This window comes from Zeus faber, assembly GCF_960531495.2.
Source record: "Zeus faber genome assembly, chromosome: 19".
Lineage (NCBI taxonomy): Eukaryota > Metazoa > Chordata > Actinopteri > Zeiformes > Zeidae > Zeus > Zeus faber.
Window position 1 is genome coordinate 3,953,136 of NC_137206.1, and position 20,924 is coordinate 3,974,059.

Sequence of the window (20,924 nt, forward strand, 5' to 3'; positions counted from 1 at the left end):
AGGGCCAGGACCTTCTCACCCCAGAACAGTGCTCAGTGTATGGATGGAGGATCAATGGCTTCATTCATGTCTCTATCTGATCCCACACCACCTCCACCTCCTAATTACCTCAAAGCTGTTTGCTCCACGCTCATTACAGCCCCTGGTCCCAGGCCTGGAGATAAAGCTGTTTACTCATTTAATCCTGTCCATTGTTTGGCTGCTGGAGCGTCAACGTTGAATCTTGCACCTTGTGCTCCAGCCTCACTGACCACATACTGACCACATCACATCGTGAACCTAAACATACTCGGCCTAAACTAACCCCTACATCCTGCTACGTCTTTATATCAACGGGTTCTACCCGTCCGTCTGTCCTTCTGTCCATCCATCCATCCATCCATCCATCCATCCATCCATCACAGAGGTGAATACTGTCCAAAGCCCAACTGGACCTGGTTCTCAGACCAGAGGACGTTCCCTCAGTGACCGCCTCTTCACCTCCTTTCCTCTTCTCCGTCAGATTGATGAACAAGCAGCTGATTAATAAAAACTGCATCGAATGTAACGCTGCGGCGCTGCTATGCCGGTCACGCAGGGAACAGGGAGAAGGGAGAAGGGAACAGTGAACAGGGAGAAGGTAATAGGGACTAGGGAACAGGAAACAAGGAACACTGGACCAACAGCAGAGCAGCATTTCAAAAGATCAATAATAATAAAAACATGTATTTATCACGTACACGTCTTTATAAAACCAGTGTTCACTGCCATTTCAACTCCAAAACAACTTGAAAACTTCCACCTGCTCCAAACCAACCAGCTCCGAGGTGTTTCCCTGCAGCAGCCAATCAGAGCGGAGGAACGCGTCGCCTACGTGACGAGCCACGCCCCCTCCATTGAACACCGGCACGGCCGCACTGCAGGCGCCACCGTGGCTTTGCTTCTTGTTTAGAACAAACGTTTCATTCAAACATGGTAGAAAACAGTGAAAATAAGCAGACACGAGACCAACGGCGCTGAAACCCCCACGTTGTTCACGATCCAAACTCATTTATGTAGAAAAACACAAAGTGAAGCGCGGTGGTACGGTGATAAAGGATTCAACCACAGCGTCAAGTCAACACCAAAGGACATTTCTTGTATATTTGCGTCTGTAATGAGGCAAATATACAAGAAATGAAAATAAATGAAAAACTGAACTCAAATGTGTTCCCACTCCGTCCAAAAGGCTGTTCCACAACTCATTTCAATATAGAATTAGATATTTAAACTGTACTACTGCTGTATTCATATTTATTCTTTACTTCCACTTGTTTTCCTTAAAGGTCAGACTCATCTTCATTATTAATATTAATAATAATTATAATTAATATTCATTATAATTACGATGAAAGATGTGGTTGATGTCTGTGGTTTGAAAGGAAAACCTTTTAACGTTGTAAAAATAGTTTTTAAGCTCCAAACCTTATTCAACCTGATCAATACACATTCTTCTTCCTCTTCTTCCTCTTCTTGTTTTGAGGTCACGGTTCTCTGGATGGATTCCAGAGACGAGGTTTTAAAAACATCAGAGTTTTGTTGACGTCTGGTTCCCCAGAGTCACAGTTTGAGTTTGGCGTCGTTGGCGTCCATGGCGCCGCTCGCCAGGCGGGCGCTCTGCGTCAGCTCGGCGCCCCCCGCGCTGCCCTCCGCGCTCTTCAGCAGGAAGTGGCTGATGAACAGCTTCAAACCCTCGCGCAGCATTCCTAGTTTGGGAATTCCCGAAATCCTACAGAATAATAAAAAAAAAAATTATATATATATAAATAAATCCGTACGCAAAACAAAAGTCAATGCGTCTGGGAGTCAAGCAGGTTCATTTGATCACGACGTCCGGTTCAGAGCTTTTCAACCAACACGGTGACATTTTAAGAACGCAGGTTTCAGGGTTACATTTAGTAGGTTTTAAAAACTCATTTTAACAACATTTAAGACTTATTTTCAGACAAATCATCAGGTTCTCCACAAAAAGAAATATGGATGAATAAAACAAAATAAACTGTCTATTGTACAAAAAATATACAAAATATTTATGTTGAAATGAAGATCATAAACTCAAACTTAATGCCTATTTAAGGACCCTTTAATGACTATTTAAGGACTATTCAATGATTATTTAAGGCCCCTTTAAAGATTGAATGACTATTTAAGGACCCTTTAAAGACTATCTAAGGACTATTCAATGACCATTTAAGGACATTCTAATGGCTATTTAATGACTATTTAAAGACCCTTTCATGACTATTTAAGGACAATTTAAGGCCTAATGTTTGTAAAACGGTTCAGATTAGCCACCTCCCTGAAAGAGTTTTAACTTCATCTTTATTTGATCTTCATTTACCTTCCAAATATGGCGACCAGCTCCTCAGGCTCCGCCTCCTTCAGCAGTTTGGTCAGAACCTGACGCAGGAATCGAACCTTGGGTTTGTCCAGCTCCCCGAACTCGATCACCTGCAGAGAAGACACTGAAAATATTAAAATGGAATAAGAATTAAAGACGCTGCTCATCATGTGCATCATATGGTTAAATAAATGTTTTCAGCTGAAGAAGTTCATTTTTTACTTTTTTATATTTTATTTATCCGGTGATTTGCATTGACCTCGTTTTATGCATTTAACACTTTTACATTCTGTGCATTATCTTCTATTGAATGTCATAAAACTGTTAAGCCTTTCACTCACTTTGCAAATTCATTGTTCTAATTTGTTTGTTTTATTTGTATTCTTTTTGAAGCATTTTGAGCTACATTTTGTGTATGAAAGGTCAATATAAATAAAATGTATTATTATTATTATTATTATTAATACTACAATTATATGATGTTTGTTATCCTAGCTGGCTAATGGTAATCAGGGATTTGGATTTAATAATTTTTTTACAGTTTTTTGTTGTGTATTTTGTAATGAAACGTGGGTTTTATTATATGCTCATGTTTATTATTATTAATATTCCATAATGTGCTGTGCGCTTCACCTTGAGGATGGAGAGCGACAGCGCCTTCTTGTGGAGGAAGAAGGCGACGAGCTGCACCAGGTTGCCGAAAGGCATTCTGGGAATGTTGGACAGCTCCCGGAACTTATCCCACAGAGAGAACTGGAAGGTCATCTGCACACACACACACACACACACACACACACACACACACACACACACACACACACACACACACACACACACACACACACACACACACACACACACACACACACACACACACACACTCCATTGTTTTATTTCATCACATTGGTTCCAATATGAAATACATAATTATAATGAAAAATAACATTAAAATCCACCATTGTTCCAAAATTCAGTAATATTCCCACAGTATTTATCCCAAACAGATCTGGTGCTGTCCTGTGATCCCTGTGGCGCAGCGTGCACGTGAAAACCAAACGCTCTTTGAAGTGTGTGTGTGTGTGTGTGTGTGTGTGTGTGTGTGTTATCAGCCTGTGATAGAGGGGCGGTGCTGTTTGCAGATGGAGGTGTGACGGAGGTCAAGCTCAGTTCAGACACTGCAGTCTGGGTGGTCACATGATGCTATTGGCCTCCATGGAGTCTCCAACACGTTCAATGATTTACCTTTAAAGTGGTAATCCGTGAGGTTATCTCGTGTTAAAAACACCCTATATTTGATACTTTACTTATCGGGCACTTAATAAGAAAAAAAACAAAACAGCCAGTCACTGTATCTGCCTTCTCCATGTGCTCCTCTATATGCCGATTCTATTGTTGGTGGCTGGGTCCGCCACACACGAAAGTTAATCAGCTTAAGTAGCGAAGCTCGTTGCGGTCACTAAACTGTGGATTTGGAAGAACTTTCAGAAAAAAGAACAAAAAAATATCTACAAAAACAAAAAATAAACAAATTAATGGTTCAGAAGAAGGAAAAGTTTGGAGAGTGGGAAAGTGGGAAAACCTGGATGTTTGGATGGAATTCTGGGAAATGCAGAGGAATCTAGCAACACACTTTGTATGTTAATATTTCATATTTAATAAAGTAAAAAGTCTGTGAATGAGCTCAAACGACAACACTGTGTTTATATCCTAAACTAGTCATCTCCAGCTTTCTAAAATCCTAAGTCTCTCTGCAATGGGACCTGGACTAGTTCTGGTCCAGGACCAGAAGAGCCGTCTCCAGGGTTCCTACCTGGAAGCGTCGGTCATGGCAGCAGAACTTCTGGCCCAGGACGGCGTAGAAGGGGTTGAAGGTTTTCTCCTGGAGGCAGCAGTCCATGAGCACGTGCACGATCTCCCTCTCCTGCTGGTCCTTCAGACCCATCCTGACCAGGGGGACACCAGGGGACACCAGGGGACACCAGGGGACACCAGGAGGCACCAGGAGAGACCGGGAGGCACCAGGAGAGACCAGGAGACACATCAGGAGAGACCAGGAGGCACCAGGGGAAACCCTCAAAGTACATGAACAGGACTCGCAGTGCATTGTGGGTAAAAGTCTCTGAAGTGACCATGTAATGGACACTTGAGATCAGAGTTCACTCAGTGTGTTATTGTGACAGGAGAGCGCCCCTAGTGTCAGGAAGAGACACTGAGCATCACTCCATGAGAATCAAATCCAAGAATTAAGTAAAATAAATCATGTTACTTATTATTTATTATTTAAGACCGTAATAGATAGATATATAGTAAGAATAATATAGATAGAAGGATATACATTGATAGAACAATATAGACAGAACAATATAGACTGATAAAATGACAGACAGACAGACAGAACGACGCAGGCACCTCAGAAGCTTCTGGAAGGCGTCCAGGTAGTCCTCGCTGGTCATCAGGACACAGAAGATGTTCCTCCTCACCTCCGTGTTCATCCTCTGCTTCCGGGCCAGATCCAGGACCCTGGAGCTGAACTGGACACACAACACTCCACCTTTACTCCACTTAGAAATAGGCAGGGACCTTTAATTACATTTCATCTTGCTTTTAAGGAATCCACGATGTGCTCATACACACTAAATCACACTTCAACTTTGAGAGGAAAAAACCCTCTTTGCCTGAATAATAAAATGAAGTGGCCATGTTAAATTCAATCGAATCTGGCTATTAAAAAAGGGCTGCGCTCATCTAAACAATAAATAGATATTTGGCTTTCGGGTGAAATTTATGGAAAATGTAAGAAGTTCACGCTACAGTGATATTATATCATGAACGTAGGGCATTTAAGTAGAAGCGTGCAATGGGGATTTCCTAATCTCAAACAATTTATTGAAGCGAAAGCCAACAACAGTGGTGGGTTTACCACAACAACAAATGTCAATGTCTCAATAACTTGTCATGTGCCCTTGAGCATCAGTTACAGCTTGATAACGACGTCTTATGCTGTTCACAAGTCAACTTATTGTCTGCTGAGGCCTGGCCCCCCACTCTTCTTGAAGGGGGCCCTCAGGTCATTGAGGTTCTGGGGTACAGAGTTAGGAGCCTCTTCACTGCGACTCAGCTCATCCCATAGGTTTTCTATGGGATTCAGGTCTGGAGAAAGTGCAGGCCACTGCATTTGAGGTGCCCCAGTCTCCAGCAGCCGTTCCCTAATGATGCCACCTCCATGAGCTGGAGCCTTGTCGTCCATGAAGATGAAATGAAGCCTGTGTTGTTCATGCAGGGGCACAATGACTGACTTAGTGATGTCATTCAGGTAGTATGGGCTTGTCACTGTACCATTCACAAAGTGTAGGGCATTTCTGAATTGACTAGACACACCTGCCCACAGTGTAACAGCAGGGATGGTAGCTCAGGAGGTAGAGCTGGTGGTCTTGTGATCTAAAGGTTGCTGGTTGGATCCCAGGCTCCTCCTGCTAGCATGCTGTAGTGTCCTTGAGCAAGACACTTAACCCCTAATTGCTCCTGATGGCTGCGTCCGTCGGTGTTTGAACAATTGTAAGTCGCTTTGCATAAAAGCGCCTGATCAATGTTATGTAACACCACCACCACCAAAGGCTCGTCTGGTGACAACAGTGGCTGATGCGTAGCGCTCTCCTTGACGTCTCCGACATCGTCGGCGGCCATCTGACGTGACGCTTGGGTGCCTTGAGTGGCATTCGTCATGCGGTTCCTCAGGGCACTGTTCACAATGAAGCGCTCGTCAGTGTGGGATGTGGCCACTTCTGTGCCTTTCTGTGACTCTTCCAGTCTCTGTATCTCTGTTGCAACCTGCTGAGGACACTCTGTGACGCTCTAAGCTCAGTGGCCACTTCCCTCTGACAACATCCTGTTTGAAGCCTCGCTATGGTGAGGTGCTGCTGATCAGTCATTAGGTGTCGTCTTGGTCTCATGATGCCAGAATGTGAACAGCATGATGAAGAGGACTGTTTAAATACCAACTCTAATTGAACCAGGACATTTATTGGTCGATTCATGGATCAAACACCTGTTGTGAATTTTGCAGCTCCTTGTTAGAGAACAGCAAGTTGTGCAAAAAGTACTGAAACATTGAACAGTTGGACATGTGCATTCAAAAGTTTAGAGAAGGTCAAATTAAGTTCTCCTGTAAAGGTTATAGTGCATTTTAGGTTCATCCTGAAATTTCACCCGAAAGCCAAATATCCCTAAATTTTTGTGAGTAGTGTATATTAGAGGGATTTTGAAAGACGTTTTGTTAAAAATGTTTTATATATATATATAGAAATAAAAATATTTTAAGGATTTTGATACATTTCTGCAAAAAAATAAAATACACACACACACACACACTCACAGTATTTCAAAATAAATAATAGAAATAAATAAATAGAATATACTGTCGATATATTTGAAAAAAAATAAAAAATAAAAAATAAATTATATATATATATATATATTAGTAAGTGGGATTATTGAGTGTTTGAATACTCTGTTGGACCCCCAGGTCTCACCTGTCCCCCAGTTGGCCCCTCCTTGGCCCTGGGCGCCTCCTGGTCCTGGATCATGGGGGCTCCGCTCCAGGCCGACCCCACGATCCACCAGCGTCCGACCTGCTCCGCCTCCAGAATGTTCTTCAGAGAAACACGGAGCTTCACGTCACTGCTGCCGCGGGTCCGCTGGATCTGACACATGCACACACAAACGCACGCACACGCACGCACGCACACGCACACGCACACACACGCACACACACACACACACACACACAGTTATAAAGTGTGCGGTGGGACTCTGATGGCCCCTGGTGGTTGATGTGGGAATTGCTCTACTTCACTAAGAATGAAAAAGAGCGTTTGGGTGGAAACATTGAAATAAACACACTGTTCTATCATAACCACAGTGGCTGAATGGGAGCTATGGGGTAACCCTGTGGGGAAACTGTGGTATGAAGGTGGAACCCCCACCAGAGTCCTCTGCAGCTTCTTCAGCCTCTCTACGGGTTCGGGGTCATAGCCCGGGATCTTCCTCACGTCGTTGTTCTTCAGCGCCAGCATGGTCTCCAGCATGAAGCGAACCTGAGCAGAACCAGAACAGAATCAAGACAGAGCCAGGAACAGAACCAGGAGCAAAACCAGGAGCAGTACCAGGGACAGAAGAACACTTGAATCAGACCAAATCTACCTTTTTATAAAACACAAATATATACGTATGAAATTAATAATGTCACATATTGTTAAAAACAGTGAAATTTGATCTCAAATACTTATAAAGTGTTTTTATATTTAAAATGTGTTTTTTTGATATGACATTTTTTATATTTATATTCTTAAAGTGTTGTTTTAAATATATATATATATAAAAACTCAATTTGTGCAGAAAATGTATGTGTAACAAAGTATTGATATTACAATATTACAATTTTCAAATGGGTTCAGTAAAATAATATATAAAAATAAAATATGACCGCATCTGTATCACCAGTCCAGTCTAAACTAGTTTCCAATTGGGTTCTAACTCTTGTAATTTTTTTATTTGTTCATTTTTATAACTCATATTATGAACTATTAACTAATATGGACTATTCTAACTTCCTGGACGCGCCCTGGCCTCGTACCCGGGTGTCGTCGCCGAACGTGGCCCCCGCGTCGCTGGCTTTGCGCTGAGCGTCGCTGATTAACTCCTTCAGTGCCAGAGCGTCGTCCCTCCGCAGCGAGAAGCCCACGCTCCGGAGCAGCAGCAGCAGCAGCTCCAGGTCCCGCTGCGAGAAGCCGTCCACCAGGAGGCGCAGCACGTCCAGCACCAGCCGGGCATGGACCACCTGGAAGTGGTACAGGTGTGACACCAGGGACACCAGGTTGTCGCTCTCCTTCCCGTCGCCCGGGCAACGGAGGTGCTCGTCCAGCTGCCGCACTACCGTCTCCAGGAAGTGAGCGCCAACCTGGAGGACGGGAGGAACGTGCGTGCGTGCGCGCCCACACACACACACACACACACACACACACACACACACACACACACACACACACACACACACAGTCTCATGGTCAGTACCTGAGGGTCTCTGGCCAGGTTGGCTTCAGCTGGGGGGCTGCGTTTTTTTATTTTTATTATTACACCCAACAGTGAATTGCCTAATAATTAAGATACATAATTTAATAAAAAAAACATAAATATATATATTTAAACATAAAAACAAATAAAATAAAAATAAATGTAAATAGACAAACATAAAATAAAACTTTGGATTGAATTTTTCATCTGTAAAAATTGCATGGATTAATAAGTATTGTGATTTTAAATAAATTTGGAGCAATATATTATAAACATGGAGTGGGCCACATTAAATTGTCTCAGGGGACGGATGTTGCCCCTGGGCCGGTGGTTTGGGACCCCTGTCTCAGAGTCAGAAAAAAAGATTGTTGCAGTTACCACTCATTGCCACATGGGGCGCCATTTGCAGGTTTGAAATGACAAGATAATTTCCATTTTAGATACTTCAAATTAAAAGCATGTATTCCAACATGGTAGGGAGGCTCCTCTCATACTGCACACAGTACACACACACATACACACACACACTCATCAGGAGAATTAATATTACACTATTACACTTCCCTTCAGTGTGTGTGTGTGTGTGTGTGTGTGTGTGTGTGTGTGTGTGTGTGTGTGTGTGTGTGTGTGTGTGTGTGTGTGCGCGCGTGGGGTCGCCTCCATGAAGGAGAGTCAACACAACGAGAAGATAAGAAGAGAGTCCATCAGGGGTTGGAAGTCACTTCCCAGGTCATGAGGAGAGGAATTTAAGTGAGAGGGGGAGAGGGACAGAGAGAGAGAAAGAGAGAGAGGGGGGGGGGGGGAGGGAATCCAGACCCTAATCTCCATCTCAGGTTGATGGTTAATAATTATCTCTCCGCCTTCATCCGACCTCGCAGCTCTTTGATGGACGGAGCAGAGAGGCCGTGACCTCTGGACCGAACAGCTGCTTCCACACCGCAGCTCTCATCACATCATGCCACGCCACATTCTGGCATCGCAAAAGACGCAAGTCTACCACAAGGGGCATCTCTGCAAGACCTCCTCATAACTATATTAACCATAAATGAAGACCACACACAGACTTCCTCCACCCGAGCCTACCTCCAGCCCCACGGTGTGGTGCAGCACGCTGACCAGCAGCACGTGCTCCATCAGCAGTCGCTCGGGCATCAGGCTCGGGGACACGCAGGCGGAGAGCAGCTCCTCCGTCAGTGCTTCGTTCATGTCCTTCCTGCTGGACGCCATGTACAGCTCCTCCAGCTGATTGCTGATGGACGCCATGTTGGCCTCGCTCAACCTGCACACAAAAAAAATATTAAATAAAATCGACAACAACAAAAATGCGAAAACAGACTAAAACCGTCTTCACAGCCGACGCGACAAGCGGCGAGATCGAACAGGAAGCCCGTTCAGGCCTGGAGTCGGATTCCTGCAGCGAAAAGCTGTGACGCAGCAGGATCTCAGCCTCCGATCGAGGCTCCGGGATGCGTACAGATTTTTATCGGAACTGAAAACTAAGTAAAGAAGTCACGTATTTCAAAATAATGACGTTATTAACAGTAATGTGGGATGTCAGCGTATTCACCATCAATAAATCTATTTTTTTTATCAGTAAATTGTTTATATTTAAATGTATTTTTGCACTTTTCAAACTCTATATAAAGGGAATTTTAAAACGCTCATTCGTAGGACTTGGTAAATGTCCAGCTGAGCAAACTACTGGCTGTTGTTCTTGAAAACAACAACAAAAAAAAAAAAACAGCTCTCCCAATTTCCCTGACACATTATGGGATGCAAAACTCAAACGCAGTTCATCCTGCATCCGCTCGGTGGGAGACCCTACTGTCGGACGCAATTACGCATTCGATATGAAGCGCGCTTACAGCTGATTGGTTGAATTGTCCAATTTAAATTGCCCAACTTAAGTAGATAGAAGTTGGGGTTTGAAAACAGAATTTTATTTGCAGAATGCAGATCCATATTTAATACAACACAGAAAATTAATCCTATTATATAATTATAGAACCCAGAATCGCGATTGTGGCGCTGCCCCTTGCGGCCACCTGCGCGAACACCGTGTGACAATTACGCACATTTGAGTATTTTTCGAGCTTATAGAGCTTGTGCATAATCACCGGGTGTCATGACATTTCACTGTATATATGTACGACCGTATGTGTATGTATGTGACAAATAATCTCTTGAACTTGAAAATATTCTTTGGTTCTAAAGTTTTCAAATAAAGTTGGGAAAAAACCTGGATTTCTTCTATGTTTTCTGTACATTGTGGTTAATTAAATGTGACACTGCCCCCCAGTGGACACTGGACATGTGACTTAATACAACAACAGTGTGGACGTTCACCACATGCAACAGAGAAGGATGGTTCATGGTTCATGGTTCCTTCCTTTGGGAGGAACCATGAAGAGGGATGCAGGGCAGCTTGGAATTTAAAGAGGGATTTAAAACCAAAACAATTTGAAAAATGCAAAAAGGAGTTGGTGAGGAGGGCGTATCACAGGGCAAGAGACAGGCCCCCTTCAAAATATTAAGCAATGTTATCACTGTAACTGTGAATTAAAAAATGGGTAAAAGTTAAGAAGAAAAATTTAACAAAAGTAAAAACAGTTCAAGCTCCTCACAGAAGTTTCTTGGTACTGAAATGTATTTATATATTTATAGTTTTAGAGGCACTGACAGTATGTAAGCTTCTTCCAACACCATAGGAAAATCAAACATAAATAAAAACAAACCTGTTCATCAGTCCCTTCACGGTGCGTCGCAGCTTCTGAAGCTCAGCTTTGCGTCTGTCGTCTCCCGCGTCGCGAAGATGAGGAGGCACGTACCTCACAGCGGGAGCCTGGAGGAGGAGGAGGAGGAGTCAGGGTGAGGTCAAACCGACTCTTATTCCAAAACAACAATAAATGGAAGCTCAACTTACCGGTTCAGTCCTGGAGCTGGAAGAGGCTTCTCTTTCTGCTGCTTCCTCTTCATCATTGTCATTGTCGTTGTCGTCGTCGTCCTCCCCCCCCTCCTCCTCCTCCTCAGTATCCTCTGCCTCAACCATCTCATCGTCATCATCTTCTTCGCCATCAAGCTCATTCTCTTCATCCATCAGATCCTCCTCCTCCCCTCCCTCGTCCTCTGACTCCCCTCCACCCCCCCCTCGGGCCTCCTCTTCCTCAGCGGACATCTCGGAGTCGCTCCGGTCCAGCTCGGCGAACTTCTCCTTCGCCGCCTCCACGTCTTGGTCACTGTCGTACATGGCGGCGGCCGTGCCGGAGTCCAGGATGCCCAGCACGTAGTCCAGCCCGTCGTCCACAAAGGACTGAGGCAGGTTCTTCTTGTTCCTCCTCTTGTTGTAGCCCAGGCAGCGCTCCAGCATCCGGATCTCCCGCTCCTCCGCCTCGTTGGCCTCCAGGAGCGCCTTCTTCCTCGACTCCTGCAGTCGGCCGCTCTTTCCTCCTTCCTGGGACGCTGACCGCTCAACGGGATCCCCCGTCGCCCGACCGGCACCCTGGGGAGCCTTGGCTTGAGATGCTTTAACAGGAGCCCGCGCCTTACTTTTAGATGTTTCGGAATCTTCTTTCTTTTCTTCTTCCTTGACTCCCTTCTTCTTCTTCTTCTTCTTCACTTCAGATGCATCCCCTGTTCCCCCTCCTCCTCCTTCTCCTCCTCCTCCTCCTCCAGGTGTCACATCCACCTCCTTCTTCCCCTCATAGTGACACTTCATCTTGGCTTTCTTCAGCTTCCTCTTCTCCTTCCTCAACTCCTTCCTGCTCTTCCTCTTGACAAACCTCAGCCCGTGGTCCATGTCCATGTCCTCCCCCTCTCCCTCGGCCTGGCTCCGGATGAATCTGTCCACAGTGTCCCTCATCTTCCTCATCTTTCCACCGTCCTTCTTCTTCAGGCCCCTCTTCCCGCTCCCCCTCATGCTGAGAATGTGCGGGCGAGCAGCTCCTCAGAGGCCGAGCGGAGGGACTCCCAGGCCGCCGAGGGAGACGCGCTCAGGCCGCAGGAACATAAACACGCCGGGTCCGCTGCACACGCGGCTTCTCCGGGAGGTCACTTTTGTTCTTCCGGTTCCGGGTCAGCGTGTTTCGCGTTTCAATTTTCTCGTAAATTGTTGTTTTGTTTCCTGTAAAAAAAACAAAAAAAACCCTAAACAAACAAAAAATACACAACAACATGTGATAATATAAATAAACAATATATATATTTTTTCAACTTTTTAAAATATATTTTCTGTGACTGTACACAGACAGGCTTTTGTTACGCAAATAAAGTTTTATTTGAAAATCGGAATAAAAGACCATAATCATCGATGGCCGATATTCAATTCAGGAACTGATCCAAACCTGGAGCCTGCTTCAGCGCTTGGTTTGGCGAATTACGTTTGAAATTACTTTTTGTAATTTGACGACGGTCGTGTAATAGTTGTGTCACGTTATTCAACCACGGCTTGACTGACGCATTCATTTATTTTTCAGTTAAAAAATAATAAAAACTTTTCCGCGGAAGTTCATTTTGTTCCCAGGTCTCGAAATGCTCTGACGCAAACGGCGCAACGTCCTGTTAGGCGTTGTGTTTGACGTCATAAAGACACGTCGCCGGTCGGGCGCTGACGACGTCATTTATTTGGGGGCGTGTCGCTGCGGCTGAGCGGGGCGGACCGTGCGCGCTTGGCACGTAGCGTGTCGTGCTTCTAAATTCGAACGTGCAACATGAAGAATGGAAGAAGACGATGTGACGATCAGAGAACAGAACTTCCACAGCCAAGTGCGAGAGTACACCGTGAGTCGCCCGCCGGCCGCCCAGCCCGCCCAGCCCGCCCAGCCCGCCCAGCCCGCCGGCCGCCGACGTCCTCTGGCGGCGGCGCCCGGCGGCGCTGAGCGTTAGCGCTAGCGCTAGCGTCAGCATCAGCATCAGCGTCACCCTGACCTGTCCGCTGTCGGAGGAAGATGCCGATGAATGTAGTCCCGTGTCCCTCAGTTCTGCCCGAAAGACACGTCGCGTTGTTTTCAAAAAAACAAACCCGGAACATAACGCTGCTTTGTCGGGTGACCGAGCCTGACGCTCACTCTCAATGGCTGTCAGGTGTTTGACTTCACTTTACGATGTGTGTTGGTGTTGCCTGGTTTTATACACCGATTTAAGAAAATAGAAGGATATAAATGACTTCGAACGAACATTAAACTTGCCTTACGGGACATTTCTAGATTCTTTACTAATATGCATTAGTAATTCTTTACTTTAACGCGTATTAACAACATAACTACCTTGTGACATCTGACATTTTCACAGTGTTTTTATCCTTAGAACTGTGTCACCAGCTATAACCAGCTGGGTCTATGCTTTGACTTGTATGTTCATCAAAATGGTCCCCATTTTACCTGTATGATAATTCATGTATGTGTTACACATCAGGTCTCTAATAGATTATACATGGATAATATCAACAGTTTAATCATTTACTAATAAAGATTTGCTGTGTGGTCACATAGTTTGAGTCATAGACGGCTCAGTATGAGGTTTAATGAGTGTATTTATGGATCTGTCTCTAGATACATGATTCGGTCGGATAGTTGCTATGTTTTTTTTTTTTTTGTAGTTTTTAAAGTACTTTCTATTACAAATAGTGCCTTAACCATGACTAAAAATATTACTATGAATTGCATGAGCTGTCACACAACTCGGCTCGGCCTCTATTTAGAAATAGGAGAGTTATGATCCTCCCTGTATCCAACTTTCACCCAGGTGTAAAATAGCGACACCAAGCTCGTAAAGACGTGTGCAAACCACTTTTGTTATCTTCATTAGAGTGTAGGGGTGGTGGTCTGCTAGTGAACAGGACTAGTTATCTTCTTTAGAGTGTAGGGGTGGAGGTCTGCTAGTGAACAGGACTAGTTATCTTCATTAGAGTGTAGTGGTGGTGGTCTGCTAGTGAACATGACTAGTTATCTTCATTAGAGTGTAGGGGTGGTGGTCTGCTAGTGAACAGGACTAGTTATCTTTAGAGTGTAGGGGTGGTGGTCTGCTAGTGAAGAGGACTAGTTATCTTCTTTAGAGTGTAGGGGTGGTGGTCTGCTAGTGAACAGGACTAGTTATCTTCTTTAGAGTGTAGGGGTGGTGGTCTGCTAGTGAACAGGACTAGTTATCTTCTTTAGAGTGTAGGGGTGGTGGTCTGCTAGTGAAGAGGACTAGTTATCTTCTTTAGAGTGTAGGGGTGGTGGTCTGCTAGTGAAGAGGACTAGTTATCTTCTTTAGAGTGTAGGGGTGGTGGTCTGCTAGTGAAGAGGACTAGTTATCTTCTTTAGAGTGTAGGGGTGGTGGTCTGCTAGTGAAGAGGACTAGTTATCTTCATGAGAGTGTAGGGGTGGTGGTCTGCTAGTGAACAGGACTAGTTATCTTCATTAGAGTGTAGTGGTGGTGGTCTGCTAGTGAACAGGACTAGTTATCTTCTTTAGAGTGTAGGGGTGGTGGTCTGCTAGTGAACAGGACTAGTTATCTTTAGAGTGTAGGGGTGGTGGTCTGCTAGTGAAGAGGACTAGTTATCTTCTTTAGAGTGTAGGGGTGGTGGTCTGCTAGTGAACAGGACTAGTTATCTTCTTTAGAGTGTAGGGGTGGTGGTCTGCTAGTGAACAGGACTAGTTATCTTCTTTAGAGTGTAGGGGTGGTGGTCTGCTAGTGAAGAGGACTAGTTATCTTCTTTAGAGTGTAGGGGTGGTGGTCTGCTAGTGAAGAGGACTAGTTATCTTCTTTAGAGTGTAGGGGTGGTGGTCTGCTAGTGAAGAGGACTAGTTATCTTCTTTAGAGTGTAGGGGTGGTGGTCTGCTAGTGAAGAGGACTAGTTATCTTCATGAGAGTGTAGGGGTGGTGGTCTGCTAGTGAACAGGACTAGTTATCTTCATTAGAGTGTAGTGGTGGTGGTCTGCTAGTGAACAGGACTAGTTATCTTCTTTAGAGTGTAGGGGTGGTGGTCTGCTAGTGAACAGGACTAGTTATCTTCTTTAGAGTGTAGTGGTGGTGGTCTGCCAGTGTGAACAGGACTAGTTATCTTCATTAGAGTGTAGTGGTGGTGGTCTGCTAGTGTGAACAGGACTAGTTATCTTCTTTAGAGTGTAGTGGTGGTCTGCTAGTGTGAACAGGACTAGTTATCTTCATGAGAGTGTAGTGGTGGTGGTCTACTAGTGTGAACAGGACTAGTTATCTTCATGAGAGTGTAGTGGTGGTGGTCTGCTAGTGTGAACAGGACTAGTTATCTTCATGAGAGTGTAGTGGTGGTGGTCTACTAGTGTGAACAGGACTAGTTATCTTCATGAGAGTGTAGTGGTGGTGGTCTGCTAGTGTGAACAGGACTAGTTATCTTCATGAGAGTGTAGTGGTGGTGGTCTGCTAGTGTGAACAGGACTAGTTATCTTCATGAGAGTGTAGTGGTGGTGGTCTACTAGTGTGAACAGGATTAGTTATCTTCATTAGAGTGTAGTGGTGGTGCTCTGCTAGTGTGAACAGGACTAGTTATCTTCTTTAGAGTGTAGTGGTGGTGGTGGTCTGCTAGTGTGAACAGGACTAGTTATCTTCATGAGAGTGTAGTGGTGGTGGTCTGCTAGTGTGAACAGGACTAGTTATCTTCTTTAGAGTGTAGGGGTGGTGGTCTGCTAGTGTGAACAGGACTAGTTATCTTCATGAGAGTGTAGTGGTGGTGGTCTGCTAGTGTGAACAGGACTATTTATCTTCATCCGACTCATGGTTCACCCCCCCCCCCCCCGAGGGATGAGGGAAAGAGGAGTGCTGATGGCGCTTGTATTGTGTCTTATCTCTCACCACACGGTTGTGTCTTTGCGTACGTGGCGTTATCAGCACCCTACGCCTGTTGAAGGCTTCTCCTGTTCCACTCTCGCCCTCAGGTTCTCAGCTCCTTAAGACATGGCCTCTCTTTAAGCTTGTGCACGCAGGGTCAGATTCTCCCCATGTTACTGGTGTCTTTCCACCATGAGACGCCTTGCAGAGTGGAGGTTGGCCTGCGTGTTTTTAATGTGAGTACATGATGCAGCTCGGGCATGTAGCCCCAGTTCTCCAGAGTCATGCCCTCGGCCGGGTCGAGGTTGGCGTAATGGCGAGCAGAGGTGGGGGGCTGAGAGGGTTTCCAGTGCGTGATCTCCCCTGGTCCTGGTCACAGGAGATGGAGGAATGTGGAACTGGATCTCTGTGGCTGTTCAGGTCTGGGTCAACTGGTCTGGGTGTCACTGCTGCTTTTCAAATTCCACCGGTTATTTCCAGACCTATGTAGAAGTGGCCCCCGCCAGTGTCATTGGAGCAGAGAAAAACAATGATGACGTGGTTTTGGTGAGTCACCGAAGGAGTCAACATCTCACTGAGGTCCTGAAGTCAGGTGTATGTCAAGGCCTCTTGGTCACACTGGGACTCAACGTTCACAACGGTATATTTGCACATTAATGTTGGGTTGACTAGGGTCGAGCTACAGAGAGGTGCCGAAGCGTGTGGTGAAGGTTGTTTTTACAGACGGGGGCGGGGATGAAGGTCACGTCTTCACATCTCAGATGAAAACATTACCGAAAAAGTTGATTTGAAGCGCATTGCTATGTGGAAAACGGTTTATGTACGCAATCAGCTACAGGACACGAGTTTTCTGGGAAACATGAGGACGTTTAACAAAAGTATTTTTCTGCGGAGAAGCGCTGGACACAGCAGAGTTATCTGACAAGATGGAATCACTCAGTCACCTCTATTCCCAATGTGATAGATTAACGATTGGGATTTGCATTCAGTTATATCGATTAGATTTGCTAAATGCCTCGGCCTGTGTTTGTTGTGCTCATCAGTAAAAGCCTCTTGAAACATTAATATAATTTAGATTGGCGTTATGAGTCATCCATCCTAGTTAGACTCACTGTTGTTTTGGTGTTACTACTTTGCAGTCTGCACAGACAGACACTGATTGATTACTACATACAGAGACATGATGAAATGACTTCATGATCAGTTTTCTTCTAAACTTTGCTATTTACTGCGTAGAAAATCGCACAAGGTATTTTATAGGCTTGTCTTTAAAGATGAATCCAAAATTGTGCAGAGACTCAGTAAGGAACAACTGTGAGTACCGAAGTCAGTCTGACTGATATTTCAACTGTAGAATGTGCCCGGCTTAGTTTTGTTTTAATTTCTATTTATTTCTAGTTATTTCTAATATGTTTATTCATATTATCTAATTGATTGATATTTTGTTAAAATAATTGAGAAAAGTGAGTTCACATATTCAGAAAACACCTTAAATGAGGGAATTGTTGGAATATTTTAGTTTGTAAAAATAAAGCAGTAAAACAACCACCCAGGTTATAATAGAGCCATTCCAGCATTCTAGGGCAACATGGGGTCAGGTGGGGTGATCTTCCATCACCTCACTACCCCCATCACAGATCAGGCTGAATCATCCAGATCTAAGTGCTTCTGTGAATTCCTGTCCTGAAAATGTCTTCGTCTTGTCATTTCAGATTTGCTTCCTGTTGTTTGCCGTGCTGTACATCGTGTCGTACTGCATCATAACCAGATACAAGAGGAAAAGCGGTGAGTGCTTTCACTCTGCACCCTTCCCTTTCTGTTCCTTCCTTGTTTGCACACAGATGATGTGTCAAACCACAGTGTTGTAAGGGTTAGGTGGGTGTGTGTGTGTGCGCGTGTGTGCGCGTGTGTGTGTGTGTGTGTGTGTGTGTGTGTGTGTGTGTGTGTGTGTGTGTGTGTGTGTGTGCGTGTGCGTGCGTGCGCGCGCGCGCGTGCGTGCGTGTTCGTGCGTGTGTGTGTGTCGGCACCACACCCAACGCTGAACAACAATGAAGAACGATCAGTCACAGTCAGTAAGCATGATTTAGCTGTATCAATTTCACGGATTTGGAATCGCGACCTGTCACATCTGTTGTGGTTAACGTGCTGCCTCTTCCTGAGTGGGGTGGAAATCACATTGAAATCACCAAAATCTCACGAAAATCGCAGTGAAATCACACTGGTCTTAGATCACACAGTAAACCACTGGTCTGGTCAGTGAGGTGAGGTGAGGAGGTGTGTGTGGGTGTGGGCGTGCAGGTCTGTGGAAGTGGATCGTCTCCCCTGTGGTTGGAGCTGCAGATCTAGGCCGCTCCGTCACGAGTAAAGAGCAGCCGCAGGAAAACAGGCTTTTATGAGCGAAATACTGAGCGGGTTATTTTGAGAATTATTTAAGAATTGATTGGAACAATTCAAGACAAATTACGATTGAAAATCCCTTTCTCAGAAAGGGAGCACGATCAATTCAAGATTTAAACCAACACAAAGCTCTATAATGATATTAACATTAACACTTTCAACACTTTATTATTATTTACTTATGATTATGAAAAGTTTGTTTGCTTCTCCTAAAAATCACTTTTTAGCTGCATTTTGTGTATGAAAGGTGCTGTACAAATAAAGGTTATTATTATTATTAGTAGTAGTAGTAGTAGTAGTAGTAGTAGTATAAACACTGCTCAATATTAAAAGTGACTGAAAGTGGTTTAACACAGTTCAGCGTGGCTGTCTGATGATGATGATGATGATGATGATGATAATAAATTCCTTTGCAGATGACCACGAGGACGAAGATGCCGTCGTCAACAGAATATCGTAAGTGAAGCTGGTTCTTCCCGGCCGACAAATATCAGACGTCTCCGCTGCCGTGAAGATAAAAAGCTGCATTTTCCACGTCCAAGGCCGGGAAACAATAAACCATGAGGATCTCTCCCGACCCCGGCTGAGAGCCATCACATAGAGACATGAAGCAGCCACCAGAACAATACAAATAACAAATAGATTCCCTCAGTCTCCCCATGAGAAGTGCCACCGAGCTGCTTGCAAATTAAATATATTTATTACACACGTGATGAAAAGATGTAATCCCAGTCTGATCCCCGCGTGGCCTCTTTGTAGCACATAATCCCATTAAATAAACTTGTTGATTCGTTTGTGCCAGAGCCCCGCAGCGACGTTCGTGTGCTGAGGGGAAAACTCAGAATCTGTGCTGTCGTGAAATCACATTATTAATATTCTTTTGTCGTCTTTCAGTGGTTGTTTGAATCTAAGATAAAATAACACTTTATTGTTCCCCAGAGGGAAGTTCACGCTGTCATATGGCGACGAGCATTTTTCTTGTCTTATCAAATGTGGTTTAGCTGAGTTGTTTGAGCATCTACTTCGCTCACTGCACATTTTAGAAGCATGCGTGTCTCGTTCCCCAAAAGAGGCGTGGCATCAGTCAGTGCAGGGTGCTTGGCGGAGGTTGGACCGCCCTTCTTTTTCCGAAAAATGAGTGACGTGGCGAGCCCCTCAAGGCACTAACGCACATCAGCGTCCTTCCTGGAGGCGTTGTGCTGATTCCAACCAGTAGATGGCGCTGACCGATTATTTTATTATCTATTAATAATTATTCTTTGATTATAGTTTTACCAAGTGTAGTGTGCACTACTTCTTTAATGATGTAAGAAGATGAAATGTTAGAAACAGTGTCTCATTGGAATTGATTACAATAATTTGAATGTCATTATAATATTTGAATTATTATTTAAATATGATGGCTATTATGTTTGCTCTGGAAAAGCTGCCTTTTCCTCTGATGTTCTTCTGATCAGATCATATGTCATTCTGTTTGATGAACCTTTGTTTGGAGATCATCATGATATTTGGTGCAAGTCTGCAGATGATACATTCCCTCTCTCTCAATCAGATATATTGCTGTGATAATTTGTGTGTGTGTGTGTGTGTGTGTGTGTGTGTGTGTGTGTGTGTGTGTGTGTGTGTGTGTGTGTGTGTGTGTGTGTGTGTGTGTGTGTGTGTGTGTGTGTGTGTGTGTGTGTGTGTGTGTGCTCTGTGCACTGTGCACTGTGTGGTGTGTGTACAGCATGTACTTGTGCACCTTCACCCTGGCGGTGTCTGCCGGTGCCGTCCTCCTCCTCCCGTTCTCCATCATCAGCAGCGAGATCCTTCTCTCCTTCCCCAAGAACTACTACATCCAGTGGCTCAACGGCTCGCTCATCCACGGTCAGTGCACGCTACTATGCACGCCACTGCGCACGCTACTATGCACCTCACTGCACACGCCACCGCGCACACTACTATGCACGCCACTGCACGCACCACTGTGCACGCCGCTCTGCAGGCCACTGTGCACGCCGCTCTGCAGGCCACTGTGCACGCCGCTCTGCAGGCCACTGTGCACGCCGCTCTGCACGCCACTGTGCACGCACGCCACCGTGTGCGCTACTGAAGCTACCGAAAGGTGGTTATAAATATTACATTAAATCACATTATGTCATTGATGAGACGCTTTTGTCCAAAGTGACTTCTTATAAGTACATTTGTCACAGCTAAACCTTCTGTAGAAATCTTTATTTTTAGTATATATATATGTGTATATAGAGAGAGATATAGATATAATTAGGGGTGATTGGGTTTTCGATTCAAACACATGTATTTTTTTCAGCACTGACAA

The 20,924-nt window shown here is 44.8% G+C and overlaps 2 protein-coding genes across 3 annotated transcripts in view; one reads left to right on the forward strand and one right to left on the reverse strand.

Moving 5' to 3' along the window:
• Nucleotides 1-188: 188 nt before the first annotated feature.
• Nucleotides 189-12,412, reverse strand: nom1 (nucleolar protein with MIF4G domain 1). Of its 2 annotated transcripts, none has more exons than XM_080020054.1 (11): nucleotides 11,352-12,412; nucleotides 11,164-11,270; nucleotides 9,512-9,707; nucleotides 7,992-8,195; nucleotides 7,342-7,452; nucleotides 6,889-7,059; nucleotides 4,769-4,890; nucleotides 4,170-4,302; nucleotides 2,993-3,124; nucleotides 2,360-2,469; nucleotides 189-1,747 (listed from the first exon to the last, which is right to left on the reverse strand). In XM_080020054.1, the coding sequence occupies exons 1-11, from the start codon at nucleotides 12,342-12,344 to the stop codon at nucleotides 1,579-1,581; spliced, it is 2,448 nt and encodes an 815-aa protein (XP_079876180.1). In that variant the 5' UTR covers nucleotides 12,345-12,412; the 3' UTR covers nucleotides 189-1,578. The 2 variants fall into 2 exon arrangements, with proteins under 2 accessions (XP_079876180.1, XP_079876179.1); XM_080020053.1 differs by having other exon boundaries at nucleotides 7,992-8,315.
• A 663-nt stretch (nucleotides 12,413-13,075) lies between these two features.
• Nucleotides 13,076-20,924, forward strand: part of lmbr1 (limb development membrane protein 1) — a 38,763-nt gene continuing 30,914 nt past the window's right edge. Inside the window, exons 1-4 of the mRNA XM_080020055.1 lie at nucleotides 13,076-13,204; nucleotides 17,923-17,995; nucleotides 19,024-19,063; nucleotides 20,334-20,473. Of these exons, the coding sequence (XP_079876181.1) occupies nucleotides 13,142-13,204; nucleotides 17,923-17,995; nucleotides 19,024-19,063; nucleotides 20,334-20,473 (316 nt within the window). The 5' untranslated portion in view covers nucleotides 13,076-13,141. The remainder of the gene's footprint in view (nucleotides 13,205-17,922; nucleotides 17,996-19,023; nucleotides 19,064-20,333; nucleotides 20,474-20,924) is intronic.